Source organism: Barbatula barbatula, assembly GCF_947034865.1.
Source record: "Barbatula barbatula genome assembly, chromosome: 24".
Taxonomy (NCBI): Eukaryota; Metazoa; Chordata; class Actinopteri; order Cypriniformes; family Nemacheilidae; genus Barbatula; species Barbatula barbatula.
Window position 1 is genome coordinate 5,279,452 of NC_136787.1, and position 22,667 is coordinate 5,302,118.

Sequence of the window (22,667 nt, forward strand, 5' to 3'; positions counted from 1 at the left end):
GAAAACCTCTCTGCATTAAATGTATGTATTTCTGTGACTTATTTTAGAGGCAGACTGGTTGGAATGGGATGTTAGTGGAGTATGTTGCTGGTGTTGTTGTATTGACTGTCACTTGTTTAATTCTTCGGCGTGTGTCCTCTCAGGGTTCGGCTGATCCTCTGAACAGTGCTTTTCATCTCACCTACAACATGGTGCTGAATCTGCTGCGTGTGGAAGAGATCAACCCAGAGTACATGCTGGAGAAATCCTTTTACCAGTTCCAACATTACAGAGCCGTTCCTGGTGTTGTCGAGAGTAAGAGCTGTTTGTTTAGAGTTATGTATGCCTTTGTGTAAATGTCCTTATGTTCTGTTTCTGTGTTTCTCACAGAGATGAAGAAGTTGGAGGAGGATTACAATGCCATACAAATCCCCAATGAAGAGAGCGTGGTGACCTACTACAAAATCCGCCAGCAGCTGGTCAAACTGGGAAAAGAGATTGAGGACTTTATTCACAAGCCCAGATATTGTCTGCCCTTCCTGCAGCCCGGCAGACTAGTCAGGGTAAACGTCTCTGTCTCTTCTATACTTACTTTTTTTATGGTGTAGCCATCACAGATAAGCTTTGTTTTGTAATCTTAAATAATTGAATCTCTAATTTAAAGGTCCAATGCGTAATTCTTTTTTGGAGGATCTATCAACAGAAATGCAATATATTATACATAACTATGCGTTCAGAGGTTTAGTAAGACCTTACATAATGAAGCGTAGTGATTTCTATCTGCATACACAGCGGGTCACCTAACATGGAATTCACCATGTTGTTTCTACAGTAGCCCTAAATGGACAAACTGCTCAACAAGAGCGCCTTACCTAAATATGTTATCTCCTTCGGCAAAGAAGCGAAAACGTGATGACATAATATGCTGTGTTCACACCAAACGCAAATTAAAAGTACATACAAAGTCAATGCAAATAGACGCAAACTCGAGCAAAGCGACGCGAATAAGCATCTTTTGAGCATTTTGAAAAATTTCAACTCAAGCAAGAAATTTGAGGAGAGCTCATTGACACCTACTGTTTGATGAGTCTGGACCGGTGTTTTTTGTGCCACTCGCGTGAAAATAACGAGTGGCACACGGCGTTAGTTCCATTTCAGCCACCGTAGTGCTTTCAAAGGGAGGGCTGGAGTGAGCCAGTGGTTTCAATTCGAAACCACCACTAGATGTGGCTAAATTACGTATACTGGACCTTTAAAGTCGAATTAACAATTACATTTGTCGATTACAGGTTAAAAAAAATGATTTGGATTTTGGTTGGGGAGTAGTCGTCAATTTCTCCAAGAAGGCAAATGTTAAGGTACCCATTGTTTTTTTTTTCTTTGTTGAAATAATATATGAGTGCGACAAGATTTGTGTAATGTGTTATGTTCTTGCAGGCTGCCGCTGGTGATTCTGAGCCGTTGTATGTGCTGGAGGTTTTGGTCCACTGCAGTAAGGACAGCGTGAAGAACTCTGCCACAGAGACGGCCAAACCAGCAGCCTCAACAGAGAAGGGCGAGATGCAGGTGACATTCCAATGCTACATCACAGTCCCAATGTCACTTCATCAGTTTGTCGTCTTGAGCGTTTCACAAAAGCCACAACAGCCTTTTTTAAAACCAAATCCAGACTTCTTCCTTCAGCGTTCATCTACAGGAAACCACACAAGTAGGGGTTCCCAGGCCAAGGCCGTAGAACGTCATATTATGTGAACCTACATGCTTTTTCAGGCACAGCCCTTGTTTCATGGGGATTTGTGTTTTGTTTCATCCAAAGTCCGCAGATAGAGGATGTGAAGTTTCAGTAAAGTTGGGAAACTCGGACTCTGACAGCTCAATATCACACAGATTTCTTTTGATTTCCCTTCTTCTCTAAGCATCATTCCCTTGAAGGTGTTAAATATTTTATAAAAAAGATGCAACGGCGAGTCAATTATGAGAAAAGAAGCACAATCTAGAACCGCGGTTTCGTAAATGTATTGAGTAGAATTGACTAAAATAAAAATGCTATGACAGTGGTTTGATCTACTTTTCCAGATGTTAAGTGATTTACCTGGAGCTCCAGAGGGTCAAGGCTGAATGACTTTAACTGATGTCTCTTGGTTTTTTTCTACCATCGCTACTAGCTCCTAAAACCCTGCTTCATGTCTGCTCAAGTGCTGCTAAATTTGTTTAGATTGAGCCTCTGGCTTCACACTGGTTTTGCTCCGTAAATGGTCGCATGGACGTCAAGTTCCTAATGCCAACGAGCGTTTGGATGTTCCACCAATCAAAGCAGTTTGTTTATTCTTCAGGTTGTTCCAGTAATGCTGCATCTCATCACATCCATCAGCTCCGTCCGTCTCTACATTCCCAAAGACCTGCGATCTTATGACAACAGACAGAGCATGCTCAAATCCATACAGGTCAGCAAACACACACTACTGGAATGTATTGAATAGCATACTGCACATACTACATAATACTGCAAATCTGTGCATTATATGGACGAAAACCAGAGCACCCAGTATCCCACAATTCAATGCATGATGTCTGTCATGCAGCTAGGCACGTGCCAGTGTTTGGTATCAAAATCTTGCACATTGAAACCTTCTCACACAGTTCCTTTGGGTCATTTTCATAAATCCACTGAAACATCATGACAGTAATGATTTTAAATGTGAAACATAAAATTAAGTTGCACCAAAAAATGATCTTAAGTAAATGTAAACAGAAAATTCAAATGGGTTTGAATAGCAATGCAGACGATTGCTTTGGTTTCCGATTCCCAGGAGGTGCAGAAGCGTTTCCCAGATGGCGTTCCGCTGCTAGACCCAATAGACGACATGGGCATCAAGGACCCAGGCCTGAAGAAAGTCATTCAAAAGGTGGAAGCATTCGAACACAGAATGTACACACACCCCCTGCACAGCGACCCCAACCTGGAGGCCGTTTACACCCTGTGTGAGAAGAAAGCCCTGGTGAGTCTTTACGATGTACAAACCGAGATCATAGATGAATTGTGAAGTGCACAAAAGAATGTCATTTATTTTCGTTGACTCAAGCGTTTGACTGTTCAGCGCAGAATGTCGCATGTCGCTTAAAATACGTCAATACTGTTCAGCGCTCCAGAAAGGGTGTGGGAGTCACTTCCTGTTGCCTAAATCGTAAAGGTCCAACAGAATCAAACAAAGGCGGGAAACTGGCCTTTAGTGCAGGGTGAATAGGCACTCTGATCCGATTAAAAACAATCATGTGGCCATGTTGTTATTCACATTGTGCGATAGGATTAAGGATGTTTTGTTTAACACGGCCCCTGCAGGTCTGGACTTAATATGGGTACCCGTATTAAGTTTGTTTGTGTGTGCGTTACAGAATTAAGCGTTACGATTTTTAGTGTGGCTTGGGATATCCCTTAAAACCAATCTAGTTCTTTTGAGAGTAACCCTTAACCCCTTGTAGTAGCCAAGAGATTATAGCAAACAAATTATAATAAAAAGAACATTAATCTTCCTATAGGTAAAAGTGAATAGATCGTGTTCACCTCGGAGGACATTCAAATATTTTTTAGGGTGTTGTAAGGTCACATTTATGTTGCGCTCGTGTTCCAATTGTGTTTGTGAATGTGGGCCGTGACCGCACATTTGCATTAGCAAATACGTTATATAGCATGATGGGATTGAATGCTGAGGTGTGTTGGTCGATCGTTGGCTGGGGTTTCTGAAGGAGTGAGAAATACTTGCCCTTTCGTTTATATCACAACATTTCCTCTCGTCTCCATGTGCTGTTTTCAGTCCGTGTGGTTTTTTACCTCATTTCATCTTTTGTGGAATTCAAGAAAGAAAAAAGCATAGAAAATCAGTTTCGGCAGTGTGTCTATCCCAATTACAAGAAGCATTAAGTAAATAAGTTATTGAAGCTTTTTCTGTTTTATTGATATTTTGTTAAGTATTATTTTGAAAGATTGTTTTTACTATTGTAATTTATAATTATTATTATAAATTATTTTGTATAATTGCATTAAATGTATTTAAGTTTATTTGTTTTTTAATTTATTTCAATATTTTGCTATTATGTGATTTTACCTCTATTTATTTTTTGTGTTATGTTGCTATATAAGATGCATTTATCATTATCTTTTTAGTTGTATTTACTTTTAATTATTAAATTTACTTTATCAATGTATTTCAGTTTATGAGGCAGCATTTCTAATTTCTGTTTAAGTTTTTTAAATAATATTCAGGGTCAATATTTTTATATTTCAAAAACAGAAATGTTTAATGTAAATGATAATAACTTTGTATAAAGTATTATATATATGTATAAAGTATCATTATATATATATATATATATATATATATATATATATATATATATATATATATATATATATATATATATAAACGTTTAAAATACACTAAACAGTCAAATATGTTGTAATATACAATATACAAAACATTTTTTTCAGACATTTTTCGTAAATGTTTACAGAAATGAAACAAAAATATGAACGCCATACAAGGATTCTTCTCTTTATTTGATTCACGTCAACCAAAAGATAAGATTATTCATAACACATGAAGATACCAGGCTTCTCTGCAATAACAGTTTCACGTTATGCAACTTGGATATCCAAAAACTTTGATTTATACAACAAAACTTCCAAAAGTGTCCGGATGGAGCACCTTTGCCGATGTTGAACGCGTCCCCTGAAGCAATTGTGCCCACTGAGGACATGTGTGATTATTAGTCGATGGCTCATGTAGATGCGTCACTTCTTTCATTTTGTTTGTGGAAACCTTTAAGGGCGTATTTTGAACACAAGGGTGTGTAGCAGATGTGATAAAAGAACATTATAAAGCACTATTGTTTTTTCTGAAAGGTGCTGCATTAGTTGGGTGTGTGCTGTATAACCTGGTGTGTCCAGCTATAGAAATATTCATATTTTATATGCTGTTTTATAGATAAACGACAGTAATGTTGTGTTGTGTGTGTTGTACGTGTTTTCTCATTGTGGTGTTTGCGTGCATGTCAGATTGCAGGCGACATCAAGGCGGCGAAGCGCGAGCTGAAGAAAGCTCGAACCGTGCTGCAGATGGACGAGCTCAAGTGCAGGAAGCGTGTGCTGCGGCGCCTGGGATTCGCCACTTCCTCCGATGTCATCGAGATGAAGGGACGGGTGGCGTGTGAGATCAGCAGGTAGTCACACAATGCAAACGCACATACGACAATCCTCTTCCCTGTCTCCTGAAGTTATAGTTTTTTTACATCTCTATACTGTTAAACACCTTGAATAAAAAATACACAAGTGAAAGACCTTGATTTGAGGTGGTCAAACAGTTTTTACAATTGGATAACTCCAGTTTGCTGCTTGATTTAACCAGCCAAATGGTAGAGAAGGCATCTGATTGGACAACATTTTGGTTACACCTTTAAGTGCATGATGAGTCATCGTTACTTGACAATCCGAACACCAGTTGCTTTTAATGAACCGCAGCTTCCAGGCAGCACTCGTTTTTAACACCCATGCTTGTTTCTAAAGTGTCCCTGTGGCGTTTTTGTGTGTTTACAGTGCGGATGAGCTGCTGCTGACCGAAATGATATTTAACGGTCTCTTCAATGACCTTACAGCGGAGCAGGCCACCGCGCTTCTCAGCTGCTTCGTCTTCCAGGAAAACGTAAGACTTCATGTGGTTGAGATGCACATACAACAAAAAAAGTCTGTTATGGGCTAAATGCCCTGTTTTGTTTGGCTTAAGGAGGCTATGAATGCTGGGAAGGGGGTCATTCAGTGTGAATGCCTGGTTTCTGTTTGACAGTTGGGTAGAGCGTGCCATGGTCTTACAGGAAAGCCTTCTGCTTGTGATTGTCATTTTCTTTTTCGCATTATTTGCATGAGAAAAAGGGGTTGTACATGTCATGTGACATTGAAAATGTTCAATAAGGGTTTAGGGAAACGCGTCCAAATCTGAAAGCCAAGTTTCAAGTTTATTTACAGATCTGTTTGTTCATTTTAACTTTAGAGAATGATTTATGTAATCACGAAACCAGCTTCAAGTGGGTTACATTAGGTGGATCTCATTACCAGAAGTCAAAAAGGCTTGCGTTATATCCTGCTCAGTCCAACATGGCACAGAAATGGCACTGTCCTTTTAAATGTGAAAAGGATCCTAAATCATGTGGCTCTGTTTGTGAACATGAGTTATAGCGTCTTCACTGTCCTTCCAAAACCTCATATGTCCAATTTGCTGTTTTTCACTGTAGTTTTTAAAGGATTAAATACTGTGTTGTCAGACTTTACTAAAGCACTTTTTAATACTTAAAGTTAAATAAAATTAGCTTTACGAGTCAACTGAACTAAATTAAATTGAACTGACTTAAAAACAAATCGAGAGCTAGATTAATCTAGAAAACTAGATTTCACAAATAACAGTGAACTATAGTGAAACTATAACTAAAGTGTACTTATAAAGCTAAGTTGGTTTAACGTAAGTTTTATGGTTTTTATAGTGTATTTGCAAAATACAGTGACGAACATTAAAAAAGACTAAAAATAATGATTTATGGCAAAACATTTAAATGACGAAATATGGAGATACAAGGTTTCAGAAGCACACCAGCGATAAGCAAAACAAAGAAGTTATTTGGAAGAATCTTGTTAACTGAACAACGTTTCCACATCAAGATACACGTGTTCAGTCCGGCTGCTATATTTGCTCTTCTCATGTTTTGTTGGTTAATATCCCGTTTTAATGTTACGCAGGCCAACGAGATGCCCAAACTGACGGAGCAGCTGGCAGCCCCTCTGCGACAGATGCAGGTAACATGTTTGGGGAGGAAGACCCACTCGGCCAGCAGCCTCGCAAATTCTTCGCATTACACGCTCGCTCTGCATGCAATATTTACACAAAACACTTGACTCCCTGCACTGCTTACATTCGCGGATTATGCTGATAGGTCAGACTGATCCTAGAAAGAATCCCTCCGGAGGAACACGGGGGTCAGTTTGGTCACCCGTTCAAACACTCGGACACAAAACTGGGTTGCACCTTATTTTAGAGTTGTGTGTACTTGGAAGTTAAAGGGAAAGTCCACTCGAAAATTACATTTCTGTCATGACTTATTCACCCTCATTTGGTTAAAAATCTGTATGTGACTCTTCTGTGGAACACGAGAGAAGATATATTGAGACACGTCTCAATGGGTTTGTGTCCTTACAGTGGAAGTCAGTGGGAACCAATGCTATATGGTTAGCAAAATCTTTTTTATATAATCTTTTGTGTTCTGCGGAAGAAAGAGTCATACAGGTTTGACCCAAGACAAAGGTTTAGGTTTGGTATGACATGAGGTAAAATAAATGAGTCATTTTACTTCCGAGTGTTCTGCCCCTTTAAGATAAAGGAGGTTGTGTTGCATAGAGGCAAAAGATTGCATGTGATAAAATTACTATTGATGGTATCAGAAATAGTAAGCGCAAAACTGTCATCTAAATGAAGATAATATCTCACTAATACACATTTGTCAATGAAAATCTCTATGTATTAATAGCATTTATTAACCACTGACCAAAGGTGCGATTTGTTTTTAGGAATGTGCCAAGCGTATCGCTAAAGTATCGGCCGAAGCAAAGCTAGATGTGGATGAGGACACTTATCTAAAGCAGTTCCGTCCACATCTAATGGATGTGGTCTATACCTGGGCCAACGGCTCCTCCTTCTCACAGATTTGCAAGATGACGGATGTGTTTGAAGGTACAAGATCTATCAAAACAATGATCAAGAACCAGCAGGGTTCTGCTTTATATTATATAGTATTTATTTATTACATCATACATCACTGGTCAAAGGTTTAGGGTCACTAGTTTATTCTTTATTTGATTTTTCTTTCAAATTATGAATAAATCAGAGCGGTTTTCACAGACATATCCAAATAAATCTAATTTTACATTTCAGAATCTTTAGTGTAGTTTTCCATAACCTGTGAAATATTTGACAAAATAAACAGTGTTAAAATGATGACGAAAATGACAAGCTTTTCAAAAATAATTGAAATAAAAAATTTTATTTTCAAGCATAGTCTTCCAAATGAAGATTTATAGGATCATGACCAATATTTCAGTCAGTGATTTTGACATGTTTGTCATGTTGGATTTCTTGTCTGCCTGACGGGTATATTATTGAACTGTCCAATTCTACAAACAAAACACACAAATGACTTCCAAGAAATTAAACAAATATGAAAAATGGCCACAAGTTTTTGTAGTTGGTCATGATGCAAGTTGAAAAGCTAAAGGTCTCTAAACGTCCTGTCAGCACATGTACTGCCCAAGGTCTTCGCTCTGAGATTTATCCGTGTCCGCAGCATAACGTGATCTTAAATCTTGCTATCAGAAAAATCCCCCGTGTGAGCTCGCTCCAGACCCCGAGTGAGAATTTGGCTCAGTTTTTGACCATTAGCAAACCTCAAAGCACTTGTAGTGATAAAACTCAATGCGGGAGGAATGTTTTATTTTAAAGAACGTAACCGTCATCTCTTTGAATCCCCATTTCACCTTGTGCATTAAATTGGTCTCACTGGAGAACTTGCAATACCAAAACAGTTTTGCTAGGAAAAGTCAAGAGATTCATCGAAAAAAACAAAACTAATAGAAATGAACATTCAAAGCCTAAAAGATGATCAAATGTAGTTGGTATTTAGAAAGCAAGATTGAGCGGATATGTTATCAGTCCACTGGGAGGAATTGACCGCGCTCTCTTTCTCTCTCTCTCTTTTAGGTAGTATTATCCGCTGTATGCGAAGGCTGGAAGAACTCTTGAGGCAGATGTGCCAGGCAGCAAAGGCCATTGGAAACACGGAGCTTGAGAACAAATTTGCAATGGGTAGGACGAGCTTGAGACTGTGACTCATTCTGTTGAATGGAGATGCGTGCAATATATCCAGTTTACTCTAGAAAGATTTTAAGACTTTAGTAGGGTGGGATTTGATTTATTCATCAGCTTTTTTCTTTAAGCAGAAATATTCTTTACGCAAGAATAATACAAAAAAAGCTCTCATCATTTATTCACCCTCATGTGGTTCAAAACCAGCGTGACACTTTTTTTCTGTGGAACACAATAGATATTTTGGAGGTTTTTGTAAACACAATGGAAGTGAATGGGGTCCAGTTTTGTTTGGTTACCGGCAACATCAAAATATCTTTTTGCGGATTGGGATGACATGAGGGTGAAATGTTGGACATGTTCATTTTAAAACTTGTACATTTCTTTGTTTTCCCCACAGGTATAACGAAGATAAAGAGGGACATTGTATTTGCAGCCAGTCTCTACCTGTGATCCTCACATTGCTGTTATGTTTCTGTTAATAATGTTATTTCGTTTGGTTTTATGAAGACATTGAAAGACAAAGTGAACACAGAACATTGTTTTATTTGAGTTCATGTCAAGCATAATATGTTTGTTTTCATCAAAAGCACATGTCTTGTACATACAGTTTTATCATTTTTTTTAATAAAAAAAGTCTGTATAGTGATTTTCATAAGATAAAAAGTTTCTTTGTGGCTTCATAGAGGTACACTTATATTAGTTTCGAGAGATACACAGGAAGCTGTGGCAGCAGCAGCAGCAGCAATCCAGCCAAGGCAACGTGGATCAGTATCCATACACAGACCGAACCCCACAGCGGGGGGCTTAGAAAACACAAAGCAAAGTTACATTCACAGGTTTCCACCTTAGTGGTCTGCCCTCGTAGTGGGTGTGCGCTTTAACCTCCGTGGGTCTCGTGACGGATTCCAGATAGCTTAGTTTGGGCTGTCGTAATGATTTCCATTGGTAGGTGTCTCTTGTAAGGTGGTGTGTGGGATCTCGGTCTCTTTCTGCGGTTCTACTTTCTTTTTGAAGAAATCTGACACACAAAACACCTGGAGGAGGAGGAGAAAGTATTCAAACGGTCAAATGCATAAACATTTCCAATGTGAAAGCGTCGCGATGCCTGAAATATCAGTCTGTTTTCTGTATTTAGCAGGCTCGCAAACGCATGCATTGAGGAAGATTGTCTTAAATGTTTCTAGATGTGTGTCGCTGAACATGTTTTACGGGATTGTTTAGCTCGAAAATGATTCATTAGTCATTTCCTCCGCCATGGAGTGTCAAACATGTTTGAAACCGAACCGATGACGTCATTAGCATCCAACCTGACACACCTATCATGATACAATGATATAAGCTCAAAATTTACTTGAGCTACATTCACACAGAAACACTGTGCGCGGTGGTCTAAAAATCAAAGCTTCCTTTTTGCATTCAACAGAAGTCCTATTGGTTTAAACAATAAGAACGGCTCTTTTTGTTTGAATTAACACGAACTTCCTGCTGACGGAGAGGATGTCACTCATAGCATCACTCACCACTAATAAAGCCACGATGGCTCCTTGTATGAGACCCGTGAGGACGTCACTCCAGTGATGTTTATAATCGGAGACGCGGGACAGTGCCGTGTAGAGGGATGCGGCGATCAGGAAGAACTGCAGTGTGGGTCGCAGGAGCCGAGCCCATTCGGCCTGCATTCGTGCTTGAAGATAGAGCTGTGAGAAAGGGATAGGATTTGAGTTTACCGTATGTGACAGATTAAAAACATGCTCATAATGTAGTGAGATATCCTGAACGGCATGTGATGATTTATTTTTAGTTTTGTACAAAACATGCCGACATCATGTTCCGACACGATTATCAAAAAAAGCTGACGTGTCATAATAAAGTTCGAGGAGGTGTAGCTATTGGTTAAGTTATTTCGGCTCATCACACTATCAAGTTAAGGATTTAAAGATTTCCTATAAAATGTAATCATTCACAGGTTTGATTCATGTAGTAAACGTCTCTTAGCACATTCAAATAAAGATAAGTTCAGTATCAGTGGGTAGTTATCTATGTGAAGTTAGAAGTTTACAACAGCAGAGACTTAAATCATGTAGGTCGCTGTTGAACTTTAACCTCACTGGTGCAACGCTTGCTGCATTCAGTCATTTAGCACACTGCTGACTATTAAGGTCTGGTGCACTTTAACCGCGGATCTTTAATGCTTGTACTCTCTTGATGAGATAATGGAGCTGCTGAGCAGAATGTCATGATGGTGTGAATTGATTCAGTAGTTTATCAGCAAGTCCTTCAAAACCAATAGCAGTATTTAGAGGAATGGTTTGGACTGTCATCTGGTTTGTTGTTGAATGTCCAGCCAATGCAAGGAATTACTTTTTTTAAAACCATTATTTCACATCGACATCAAGTAACCCTCCAATATCTCAATATTGTTATCAGTCAAGATGATTTTACTTTTCAGTGTATTTGTAAGTGTAATAAAAATACTTTAAATTATAGGAAACATTCTCAAATATACATAAGATATAACAGATATTACCATTTAGGGCTGTTCAACGATTAATTGGTCGAATGCAGAATAAAAGTTTGTGTTTACATAATATACATCTGTGCATATAAATTTTGCATTTATAAACACATACACGTATATATTGAGGAAATATGTTTGTGCATATATGAATATATAATTGAAATTATTTATTAACATTCGTTTTAATGTTTTCTTAAATATGTGTATGTGTATATAAATACAAAATGAATATGCACAGTACACAGACATGTTATGTAAACACAATCTTTGATTCTGGATGCGATTAATAGTTGAATTAAACCATTACATAAAAATAATATCACTTCTTTGTATTACATGAATACATTTTTCAACGATTATCGTGGGCAATAATCATGATATCTAATGAAATAATAATAAAATTGCATGACCCAAATTCATCTTTACTTTTGTATTCTCTGTTTTAGGTTAAACTGTTTGCCATTAAAATACTTTATGATATCATTATATAGTATTAAGACAATATAAATAATTACAGTTGCCAATCTGACACACCTAAATAGATTATAGTATATAGTCACTGTCCTTCCAAAACCTCATTTTTCAGGAAATGGAAAAACATTGTACTTTTTAAATGATTATATACCCAGTGACAAACACTAACGATTTATGACAAAAAAATGTAATCATGAAATATGGAGATACAAGAAGGACAGAACGAGGGGATGCACAACACGTAAATGTAGCTCAATGACACTTACTGCCAGGAACAGCATACAGTACATGGAGAACGATGAGTGCCCCGAGTAGAACGAGAGCCTGCAACACACAAAGATCAAGGAATCAATATCCACAGAGGCATGCTTGTGCAACAGTATGAGGCCATAAATGGAAGCTGACATTTGTTTCGCAACTCTGCAACCCCAAACTAAGAGTTACTTGACAAGTTGTTATTGGGATCATAACACGGAGTCCCATGCCGGGAACAGATTTGCATTGTCCCATTTGGTCCCTTAAAAAGCGCACACCCTTTTCCGGGGGATAGGAAAGATGTGTGAACCGGTGGGGGTCGGAACAGGAGAGGGTGGTCTGGCCATCCGGCAGGCTTTTGTGTCTTCCTGTTTACATTCAACTCCGTTCATTTGTCGACCAGAAGCATCCGCCCATCAACTCACAGCAAATAACGCTGGAGCCGACATAAAGAGTGCTATTTAGGAATTATAAAGACGTCACTTTGGGACGAAAACATTTACGGTTTTAACTACCGGAAAAGGCCGATACACGATGTAATAACACTGATAACATACTCATTTAGTGTTGGTCTTAATATATCTGATGTAGGCTGTGTGCTGGTTGAAATGAGGTCAGATGTGTGTTTCGGCTTTGCGATTGAATTACAAACTGAGTCATGAGAGGCAAAACAAGAGCTGAAGTGAATTATCTGTGAAGGTGGCGAAGCAGACCAACATTCTATAGAGGGACAGTGCACTCAAAAATACAGATTCTGTCATCATTGATTCACCCTCATGTGGTTGTAAATGTAAATCCGTATACAAGTCTTCTACGAAATACAAAAGAAGATATTTGGAGAAATGTCTCCGTGGTTTTGTGTCCATGCAATGTTGTTTGGTTACCGATGTTCTTCAACATATCTTCTTTTGTGTTCTGCAGAAGAGATTAACTCATACAGGACTGAAATGACCTGCGAGTGAGTAAATGATGAAAGCATTCTTCCCCTCTTACACACATTCGCAAATGCCAGCATGCTGAGAGGACCCTTTTTCTCATGAGAACACTCCCGTGTGAAAGGTGATCCGAGTTATTTTGGGCTCTGACTCTTGACTGCTTTATATTTGTTTTATTAATACCATCGTCTCCCAGGGAAACACTGGACCACCACCAGAGACATGCTTCTCTGAGAGACGCTGGTACCACACCCGCTGTAAATGAGGACATTCTGAGGGGGCCTGAGATACTGCTGGCCTTGAGTCCAACCTCAGAATCCAAACACCATCAGCAGTGTGTGCTCTTGACATGACCTACCACAGGATGAGAGAGACGGAACCGCAGAGATTCGGCTTAAACCTGGGTGTTCTCAACAGCTTCTACAACTCTGAGTAAGCTCCTTCACAATACCGGATAGTCAATGGCTTGTTTCAAACTGTGGCACGTACTGGAGGCTCAGTATTATGATTCCATGGACCTGGGCTCTGTGTGCGTGTATGCATAGCCCAGTTACATATTTGGGTTTGGCTTCAGTGAAAAGGCAGTACAAGCGACTGTGTGTGACCTACCTGCCCTCATTGACTTTGGTTGCATCCCCCGTGCAGACAAAGTCCTCGATGTAAGCCCCTCCCGTACAGTTCACCTTCGTCCAGTCCGGCTTGCATATGTCCAGGAAGTGGGGCCTCAACCGGCCGATGGAATACTTGGCGATATCCGTTAGTGATTGACTTATGGCGGCACCGAACACAAAAGTGCCGATGGCCTTATAGACACAGGCCACATAACCGTTGCAGATAGATTTTGATTTGATGCGGTTTAGAAATACAGAAAGGCATTCCCCTATGATCATCTGTGATGGAAGAGCAAGGGAAGAAACATTATTTTCTTCTGGTAGACTTTTAACATGATTACGTGTGTTTGGAAAATATTTAATGGTTTCTTTTTATCTTAGAAGGATGTCCGTATGTACAAGAATAGTAGACTGAACAATAGAAGTACTTGACAATGCAGCCATCACTGATGTAGCCCTCTAATGTACCCTGGTCACAGTAACCCATGCGTAGCCCTTTTAAATATTCATTGTTTCTTTAAGTAAAATTAAGTTCATGAATTGAATGTTTGATAGATCGTTTTATGTCTATATTTAAAGTACGTCAGTGGATGTATGCACTGTTGATGTAAACATTAGCAGTAACCTAAATCAAACGTTTAAATAACATTTTGGCGCTTTATGCTCACATGGGTCACCGTGAGGTTATATAGAGGTTGTGCAGTATATATGAAAGAAATGTTAACCATAAACAGTGCCCTTTCCATTGGCCGTAAAAGGAAAGAGTTGTCTTGTAAATGCTATAGGACAAGATCAACGCCCTGCAGTAAAGAAACAGTTATGAGATGTAACCACAGAGGGAAATCTACAGCTCAGTGAAACCGTCGCAGGGTTCATAACTGCAGCCGTGTCACGCGATGTGGCCTTTTGAGGGGAAATCTATGTGGGCAGAAGACCAGAGACATTGTTTCCAATGTGTTGGTTGGCGTAGACGCTATTGTCTATCAGGAACAGTTCACCAAACATAAAATTTTGTTCATTTATTTAGCCGATATTCCGTCGAAATCTAAGATTCTGTGGAACACAAAAAAGGATTTTTTGGGAAAGGTTTCAGTGGTATGGTGTTCATACAGTCAATGGGGGGCCAATGATGTTCGGTTATTAACGTTCTTACAAATAACTTATTTTGTGTCCTTCAGAAGAAAGTAATTCAGGTTTGAAATGACATTGGGGGATGATAACAGAATTTTCATTTTTGGGTGAACTGTCACTGCTAACCAATATTTAAAGCTTGAATATCGTTCTTAAGCGAACAGTCCAAACATAAAAGATTCTGCTTTTATTTCAAACCTATAAATGTTCTTCTGTGGAGAAAACCGGAGAAATATTTAAGAATGGTCCCACAGCGTGAACAAATCCAAGAAATAAAAACAGTAATTTACAGTTTGTTCACCTAAAACTACACGTTTTTCTTAAAAATGTGCAGTACTGTTCTGTTATTTGATTGTTTTTATCCCATTTCAAAAAGTGACTTGCATGATATTTGAAAAATCTATAAAAATAACAATACATTTCTATAAAATTACAGTTATTAACTATATTATTAATATAGATTTATTATTATTAATATAGATCATTAACTAATATTTTTTATAGATTTTTCAAATATAAGGCAAGTCAGTTTTTTTAAATGGGATAAAAACCATCAAATTACAGAAAAATAATGCACATTTTAAAGAAAAACGTGTAGTTTTAGTTGAACAAACGGTTTGTAAATACAGTTTTTAACAGTGTATTGTGAAGCTTTAAAAAGGACCATTAAATTCTCAAAATAGTTTGCTTTGATTTTCACACTTTGTTCCAAAACATTTGTAGTCACGTACTATATTCTAGTAACACTTTACAATAAGTTCCCATTTGTTAACAGTAGTTAAAGCACAAAAAACTTTGTTTTCTGCATTTATTAATCCTAAATGTTAGTTAATGTCACTACAGTTATTAATCTTAGTTCATGGTGCATGAAGAAAATGTTTTAGTAAATGCAGAAACAAAGATTAATAAAGGCTGTTAAAGCATTGTTCATGATCAGTTCATGTTGACCAATAAAGTGTTTTTAACTAAATGTTTTAGTAAAGAACAGGCCATAATGTCATTTGTTTGGTGCCCTTTAAAATGCCCAGACCACGAATCCCATTAAGTGTGGTTACATCTCATCATTCTGTTTCTGATGCTCAAGCAAACGGTCCTTCTGACCCACAGCATCATCAAGCAATAAACTTTAAAGACAAAAGCAAGAGACACATGAAACAAGTGAGCTGCTATTGAAGAAACAGACTGGCACTTACAGCAACAATAGTGAAAGGAATCATTACTCCTCCTAATAACTCATAGGAAATGGTGTCTTCTTTATACGGGTACTTGATCGAGTCATCGTTACAGAAAAATCCTCGTTTGAACGATTTGTGTTGTATTGTGAGTATTGCAAATGGGAGTCCAACTAGCAAAGAGAAGCAGTGAAAGAAAACAGAGGTTAGCAAGGGGTGCCCGTTCCCTATTCTTCCTGTTTTCCTACGGGAGGTGCTCGTGGAGAAACAAAGCTGCGAGTTAGACACACATTAGGTTCCCACTTTGACACATGAGGGTTAGCAAGTTTGTGGTGTGGCAGCCGGGGATACGTCGTGCCAGAAGTCGCACTTAGGTTGAACTGGTTTATTGCTTTGTTTTGGTTCTGTGGTTTTGAGGTCGACGTGGAAAGTGGAACTGGTCAAATATAGCTCAAATCATTTCATGGCACGCTATGATAAGGGGAAGATCTTGTCAAAGCGTAAAACCATGAGCTCTGGTGCCTTCAACTGGCATTCATAAAAACATTCCCTCTCATCACACCATTATGTTATAAAAAAGTAGGGGGCTTTCAAAAAAGCTTCTCCACCAGTTAGAAACATTAAAGAGGTGCGACACAAACATGGATGACTGTTGTAAGACACTACCAGGAACTACAAACCTATCGGGGTCATGAAAGTCACTCAAGCGTGGCAGCAAAAAGCATGTGCTAGGGATTAAAGCATTTATCCAACATGCAGTGAGTGTGGTATGTGCATGCACGTAAGGCGGTTTCACCACGTTAACATCCGTGGTATCAACCGTAAGGTTATCCAAGGTCACTGAAGATCCTGATGTCTCAACAGCTTCTTCAATTACATGTCTCATCTTGCCATCTCCAGCGAGAGCTGCATTGTCACTGTGTGCTATCTACCGTCCAACGTGTGGAATTTCAGGGTGGTGTTGAGTTCACGCCGCTGGCGCAGACTTGGCGAGAGACGGTTGTTTAGATTAAGAGGTCAGACAAAAATCCTAGATTATGGGCAGTTTGGGGATTTCATCAGATTTGAGGCTTCGGGGACACAACTGAGGAATGAGTCACTTAAACCACACATAATATGAAGTATAAGTTCACACACATACAAACAGAACACGGTGTGCTAGATTTTCTATCATTAAGACCAAATGGGTCACGCAATTGCTCCAGATGTATTCCTGTTTTGACAGAAGATATTAAACGGTTCACTCTTGACTTTATTCAACGCCGTTTCTATCATCGCAGATATTGTGAGATAACCTAACAGAAGGCCCACATTTGTGTTAAAACTGTTTTGGAGGCAAGATTTCCTCAAACAGTCACCTAGTATAAAGGTTGTTTGATTCGTGACCCAGCTGTGAGCCTTGTTAAATATATTCAGTGGCCAGGGTGTGATGGGAAAACCTGAGCTCTCTGATGATAAAAAAAGCAAACTGCCCAATTTACGTCTTTAGACTTTTGAAGTCTTTCAAAAGGTTTGGCAGCGAAAAGACTGCATTCAAATCCGTCCAAAACTGAAACCGTGAAGCATCTTCTACTTCTTGTACTTAGTGGACATCCTTTGCTAAATGGAGTCAATGAAAACATACATGCCCAGAGTATCGAGAGACTAAAACTGAATTTTTTTTATCTTGATATTGTGTGTGCAACGTAACACAATGTTTAAAATCTAGGTTCTAGATTAAGTTAGTCAATTGTATGTATAACCATCCTTACGTACAAATGGTTGCATTCAGTTCAATGGGTATTTTCACAGAAATATGTAAATAATGATTGAGGCCATTACGTGTCCAAATATTTGACTTTTCTCGACCCAATGACATTTTACACCAATGGCATGAAAAGGAAATTCTTTCTCTGTATTATGTCTTGTTTTTCACATATCCAACACCGTGTCTACACCGGACGACACGACATTATAAAAGACAATAGAAAAGAGCATTAGAACCCATTATAATTTTAAATGATATCCACACTGGATGCGCGCCGTCATAGACACTGCGTAAGAATTCATAAATCAAGATATCTTTATCTGAGAAGCAAACTGACATACAGAACAGACGAATGTGTTGAATTTTATTGTATGTCGCATTTCAGTTCAGCCAAGCAACGTTGTTTCTTTCTTGTAATCTTCAGACACACTTAATTAGTCGCTTCAAGTGTAGACACAAAGCTATACGGCTCATTGACTGAAGCAGCTGCTTTCAATCACCCTATAAAGATCTATTCAAACGGCAGTCTGCACCTGTTCGGCGGTCAGGAGTCATGTTGAAACAGCTGCTTCATGGTGTCTATATAGCTCTTTATTCATTTAAAACGACGAGCTGTTTCCCGTGGTGCTCGAAATGACTGATAACATCATAGTATCCAAACGTCTGCGGGAACTATCTTACATATGCAAATCCAGCCACTTCCTGATGGCACGAGCTGTCGTTACTAAGAAGTGATGTAACACTCTGGGCATGTCTTGTGTGGATGCTGTCTGGGATTACTTACACTACATATGGGGAGTGTGAAGCCCACTGTGTAAAGCACAGTGGAGGTGACCGTGCTGTTGTGGAAGGGATAGCTGATGCTCTCGTCATTACAGAAAAAGCCCCGCCGATACGGTTTGATTTTACCCAGGTTAAACGCGGCAAGCGGGAGCCCAGCTGTAAACGAAAAAGGGTTAACAAGGGGTTAACAACACAGTCAAAGGGTTTACCGACCAATCAATCGTGAGGCTTGACTCCCAGCGTTGTGCTCCACCTGAGATGAGAATTACACGGGTCTATGATGACTAAGCGTGTTTACAGAGGACACCTGGATGACGGTTGAATAGATGTTGGCTTACGGCTGGGTTTCTGTTAATTCACTGTGATATCATCTTACCAGCAGGGATTGTCTGATGTTATTTTCCACTGACGTCATTGTTACCTCGATGTCCTGGCAAAGCTCTTATTGTTAAAAAATTCTCGGTTGTTGTGAGTGAAAATAAACTTGAATTTATGAAACAATTGTCAACCACTCTTTTGGGAGCCATTTTATTTCTCAAGCTCAGATCTGCTCGACCAATCACGTTCCACACATGAACAGGATTGTGGGATATTGCGCTGGAGGGATACAGCTCTGCTACCTTCAAAAATGGTTCAGATGAAGATATTTCGGGGGACTAAAGTGAAGGAAACATTGTATTTGGATGTGTCTTTCGTGATGCCTTTACTGACTTTCGAAGGCTGCGTTTTTCTGCTATAGGACGCAGCCATTGTCAACACATACTGACGGAGAAAAGCTGCTAAATAGGCATCTTCCAAATTGTAATTACTAAAAACAAATCAAGCCTATAATCACTCTTCAGTTGGTTATTTTCCAGTGTAAACGCTATCATTCATTCTTAGTCACCCCTCTACAAAACCGCACATGTTGTGCCTCAATGCAAGCAATGTTTTGCCGATGCTAACCCACGCCTTTATCCCCTCCACATAACCCTAATTGACTCTGACGGCCTGAAGTCTAACGCTAGGGCTTTGAAACCGCTATAGTCTCAACCTATTGTTGTTGCTCAACCAAAGCATCATGGGAAACAACACAAACATTCATAAAGCCTGAGGCTCCTCTCGCAGTCGAAGAGTAGATGTGTCTGACAGATGGGACCATTCAAACAGAAATTATCTGATGCTTCACTAAAGCCACATTGTAGACAGTCGGTCATGCAAACAGTTTGACTGTTCTGAAGGCTGAAGTGACCATTTCCATGCAAATGTTAACTTTAAGATGAAGTCTGTACCATAGTTTTCACTATACCGGTAGGTCAGACGTCAACATTTGGTGTTTAAATACTCCTGTCACATCCAAAACAATCCATATTTCTCATAAATGGGCACATAAAATTATAGTAACTGTTTTACGTTCAATGAAGAGGCATCCCTTCTCCAGTTGTTTCTAATATTTAGACACTATCAACAGGGGCGCCGTAAAATATAAAAAGATGGTTCAATATACTGACAATAAATACATTCTCTAAGAGTTTATATTTCAAGACTGAAAATGTCACATCCGTAACCCTGCAATTGGTGAAGAATGTCAAAATGGCCAAACAAAAATGACTTTGAAACCCCTTATGATTGGGAAAGTCTGAAACACATCAGTTCCTCGTATCTCCTCTGTGTTTTATCCCAGTTGAATTTAGGTGTAACCTGTGGTATGCAAATAAACATTTGCTTATTCAAAACTAAGTAGCCTTCCAGTTAAACAGAAATGCATGAGTCGTTCTGCCTTGACGATCACGATGTGCTGTAAGCTGCTTTTGGATACGAGAGCCACGACCAGCACATGTGTTTCAGTTTTAAAGTCATGTTGTGTTCTTGCAGCTAGGCACTAACAATACCAAGGTCGTGTGTTTGATTCTCAGGGAACACACAAGTGATAACCGTACTACAGTACTCCATGACCTGGCAGTTGCTTTGCTTCTGCCAAGAAAATTGTACTCCCTGTGGTTGATATGATATATTACTTTATACATAAAAATCACGTTGTATGACAAACCTGTTTCTTAGCTTCTAAACATAGCTTTCTAAGAAGAGCAAGACCAAATGTCCCTCATATGAATGTGACTCAAACTGGGATTTTAACGGAAAGTCCAAGCCATTCGTTCCCCGTGTAAAAAACACACCGTTTTCCCCTAGTGCACCGAAAATTCCAACATGGATACTCAAGATATATCTCAACTTCCATCATCTGCATATATCAATACATGGATCCTGCTTTCTGAACTAAACATTTTCGTGACTTTCTCAGAAATAGAACTTATCAAATAGTCTTATAACATCTGCAGGTTTCCGTGATCATATAAACCCTTATAGTGACCAATCCTTAGCTCATCCTGTACTATAGCAATATATAGGGGTGTATTGGGCCACCCCATCTTATCGCTTCAGACAAACAATTGATACCTCATCACATGGCCCGGCTACAAATAGATATGCTTAGGACGGTCCCGTTCGAGTTTGCTTCGGTTTCTCAAAGACCCCATGTCCCGGATGACACTAAAACCCCCTTATCTACATGACATGTATACATTAAATAATAGCGGCAAAGGTAAAATGATATTGTAAAGAAGTTCCAGCTGTGTATTCCCTCAAGAGTAACTCCGCAGCTGAGTCATTGGTATGCATCTGCAAAAGGTAACGCCCTGTTATTACGGACATTTCTGATAACGCACGACGGCTCCAGTAGACGCACTATGACGCACACTATGCGTGCCGTGTTACAATGTTGCGACGTTCAATCCATGCAATTAAGTATAACATGCGACAATGTATCCGTCCGCACGATTCAGCTCAATTGACGCATCTAGATACGCCCCAAATCCCAAGAGGGTGAGCTTTACTATACATGCACCTTTAGACGACTCCAATTGTCGTTTTAAAACCTTTTTAACCCACACACGAGTTTGCGGCTTGTCCTAACTAGGTTAAGCGTCATGCATTATTGATATATAATATAAACACACAATAGGCAACAGTATGTATGTATGTATGTATGAATAAATAAACAAATAAACAAAGAGTCGAAACGATACTTACCAAGTATTAGGCACGCGATGTCAAGCAATATAAAGGGAATTCCCCTGGATTCGAACATGATCGCGCGTCAGTGTCTGATAATAATGGCTTCACAATGTAAACAAAATCAGACAGCGTCCGCCTCCAGGCGATCTATCCGAAGACAAGTGCTGCTGTACGGGAACGCGCGGGGAGCCGAGACGCGCTAAATAACGTGACCGCGCAATGGCGACTTATAATCAGCCGTTCAGGAGGCAGGGCAGGGCGAGCTGTTTCGCGGCAGTTCGTGAGATAAACTGAGCATTTCAACGAACGAGAAAGAGAACAAACGACGCCGAGCCGGTATACGCGAGTGTTCGGTGGGTTCTGGTGTGTCCGCGGTGTAAGGCTGAGTTTATACCGCACGCTGCCGAGCTGCCGCTGGCTGTCTTGACGGGCGACAGCTGAGGCCGAACACAGCCAATCACGTGCGCTGACGGAAGCACAAGACACGCCCAGTATTGGTCATGCGCTGCAGATAGATTAAAGATAGTGAGAATGATCGCGTGGGGAAAAGTTTCACATTCTGCTTTGTTTTTCAAAAACATATCGTAGAAGTCCATTTATACACTGTTAAAAAAATCATTTTTTTCGTTTTGTTTTTGCAGAATATGCCGTATATTTGTGAATTGCGATTGAAACCGGCAGAAATAGACTGAAAATGTCGGGTGTCAAAACATTTATATTTTATTATACGTACATTTATTTGACTTTTTTACAGTGTAGTGGGAGGAATGGTGTCGTTTTCTTTACTGATTTTGTATATTGATTTGAAACGCCTATGGTTATTGTATCCTCCCTCTAGAATGATAATAATGTAGGCTATTGTTGGGTAAATATGTGAACACAATAAAACACCTGCATGGACTCGTTGCAAGAGTCAATTATATAATACGGTTAGCTATACAAATATACCTACATTATAGCTGATATACTTCATGGACGAGTGCCTTTTTAAATACAATATCCTGAGCACTATTTCTGTTATGGTTGTGGGCAGAACCCAAGCGCGGGCAGACGTGTGTCGAACAACAAGACTTTATTTCAAAACAAAGACCCTCGATGGGGAAAACAT

At 39.3% G+C, this 22,667-nt stretch overlaps 2 protein-coding genes across 3 annotated transcripts in view; one reads left to right on the forward strand and one right to left on the reverse strand.

Moving 5' to 3' along the window:
• Nucleotides 1–9,537, forward strand: part of mtrex (Mtr4 exosome RNA helicase) — a 22,016-nt gene extending 12,479 nt beyond the window's left edge. The window contains exons 16-27 of the mRNA XM_079449425.1: nt 144–294; nt 370–542; nt 1,269–1,337; nt 1,417–1,545; nt 2,313–2,423; nt 2,790–2,978; nt 5,033–5,196; nt 5,570–5,675; nt 6,761–6,817; nt 7,586–7,748; nt 8,772–8,876; nt 9,277–9,537. Of these exons, the coding sequence (XP_079305551.1) occupies nt 144–294; nt 370–542; nt 1,269–1,337; nt 1,417–1,545; nt 2,313–2,423; nt 2,790–2,978; nt 5,033–5,196; nt 5,570–5,675; nt 6,761–6,817; nt 7,586–7,748; nt 8,772–8,876; nt 9,277–9,329 (1,470 nt within the window). The 3' untranslated portion in view covers nt 9,330–9,537. The remainder of the gene's footprint in view (nt 1–143; nt 295–369; nt 543–1,268; nt 1,338–1,416; nt 1,546–2,312; nt 2,424–2,789; nt 2,979–5,032; nt 5,197–5,569; nt 5,676–6,760; nt 6,818–7,585; nt 7,749–8,771; nt 8,877–9,276) is intronic.
• On the reverse strand, nt 9,407–22,049 carry plpp1a (phospholipid phosphatase 1a). Of its 2 annotated transcripts, none has more exons than XM_079449426.1 (6): nt 21,575–22,049; nt 18,507–18,661; nt 13,671–13,951; nt 12,138–12,195; nt 10,400–10,576; nt 9,407–9,913 (listed from the first exon to the last, which is right to left on the reverse strand). In XM_079449426.1, exons 1-6 carry the CDS (start codon nt 21,630–21,632, stop codon nt 9,794–9,796), a joined length of 849 nt encoding a protein of 282 aa, XP_079305552.1. In that variant the 5' UTR covers nt 21,633–22,049; the 3' UTR covers nt 9,407–9,793. The 2 variants fall into 2 exon arrangements, with proteins under 2 accessions (XP_079305552.1, XP_079305553.1); XM_079449427.1 differs by lacking the exon at nt 18,507–18,661 and adding an exon at nt 15,997–16,148 and having other exon boundaries at nt 21,575–22,001.
• Between the last annotated feature and the right edge of the window lie 618 nt (nt 22,050–22,667).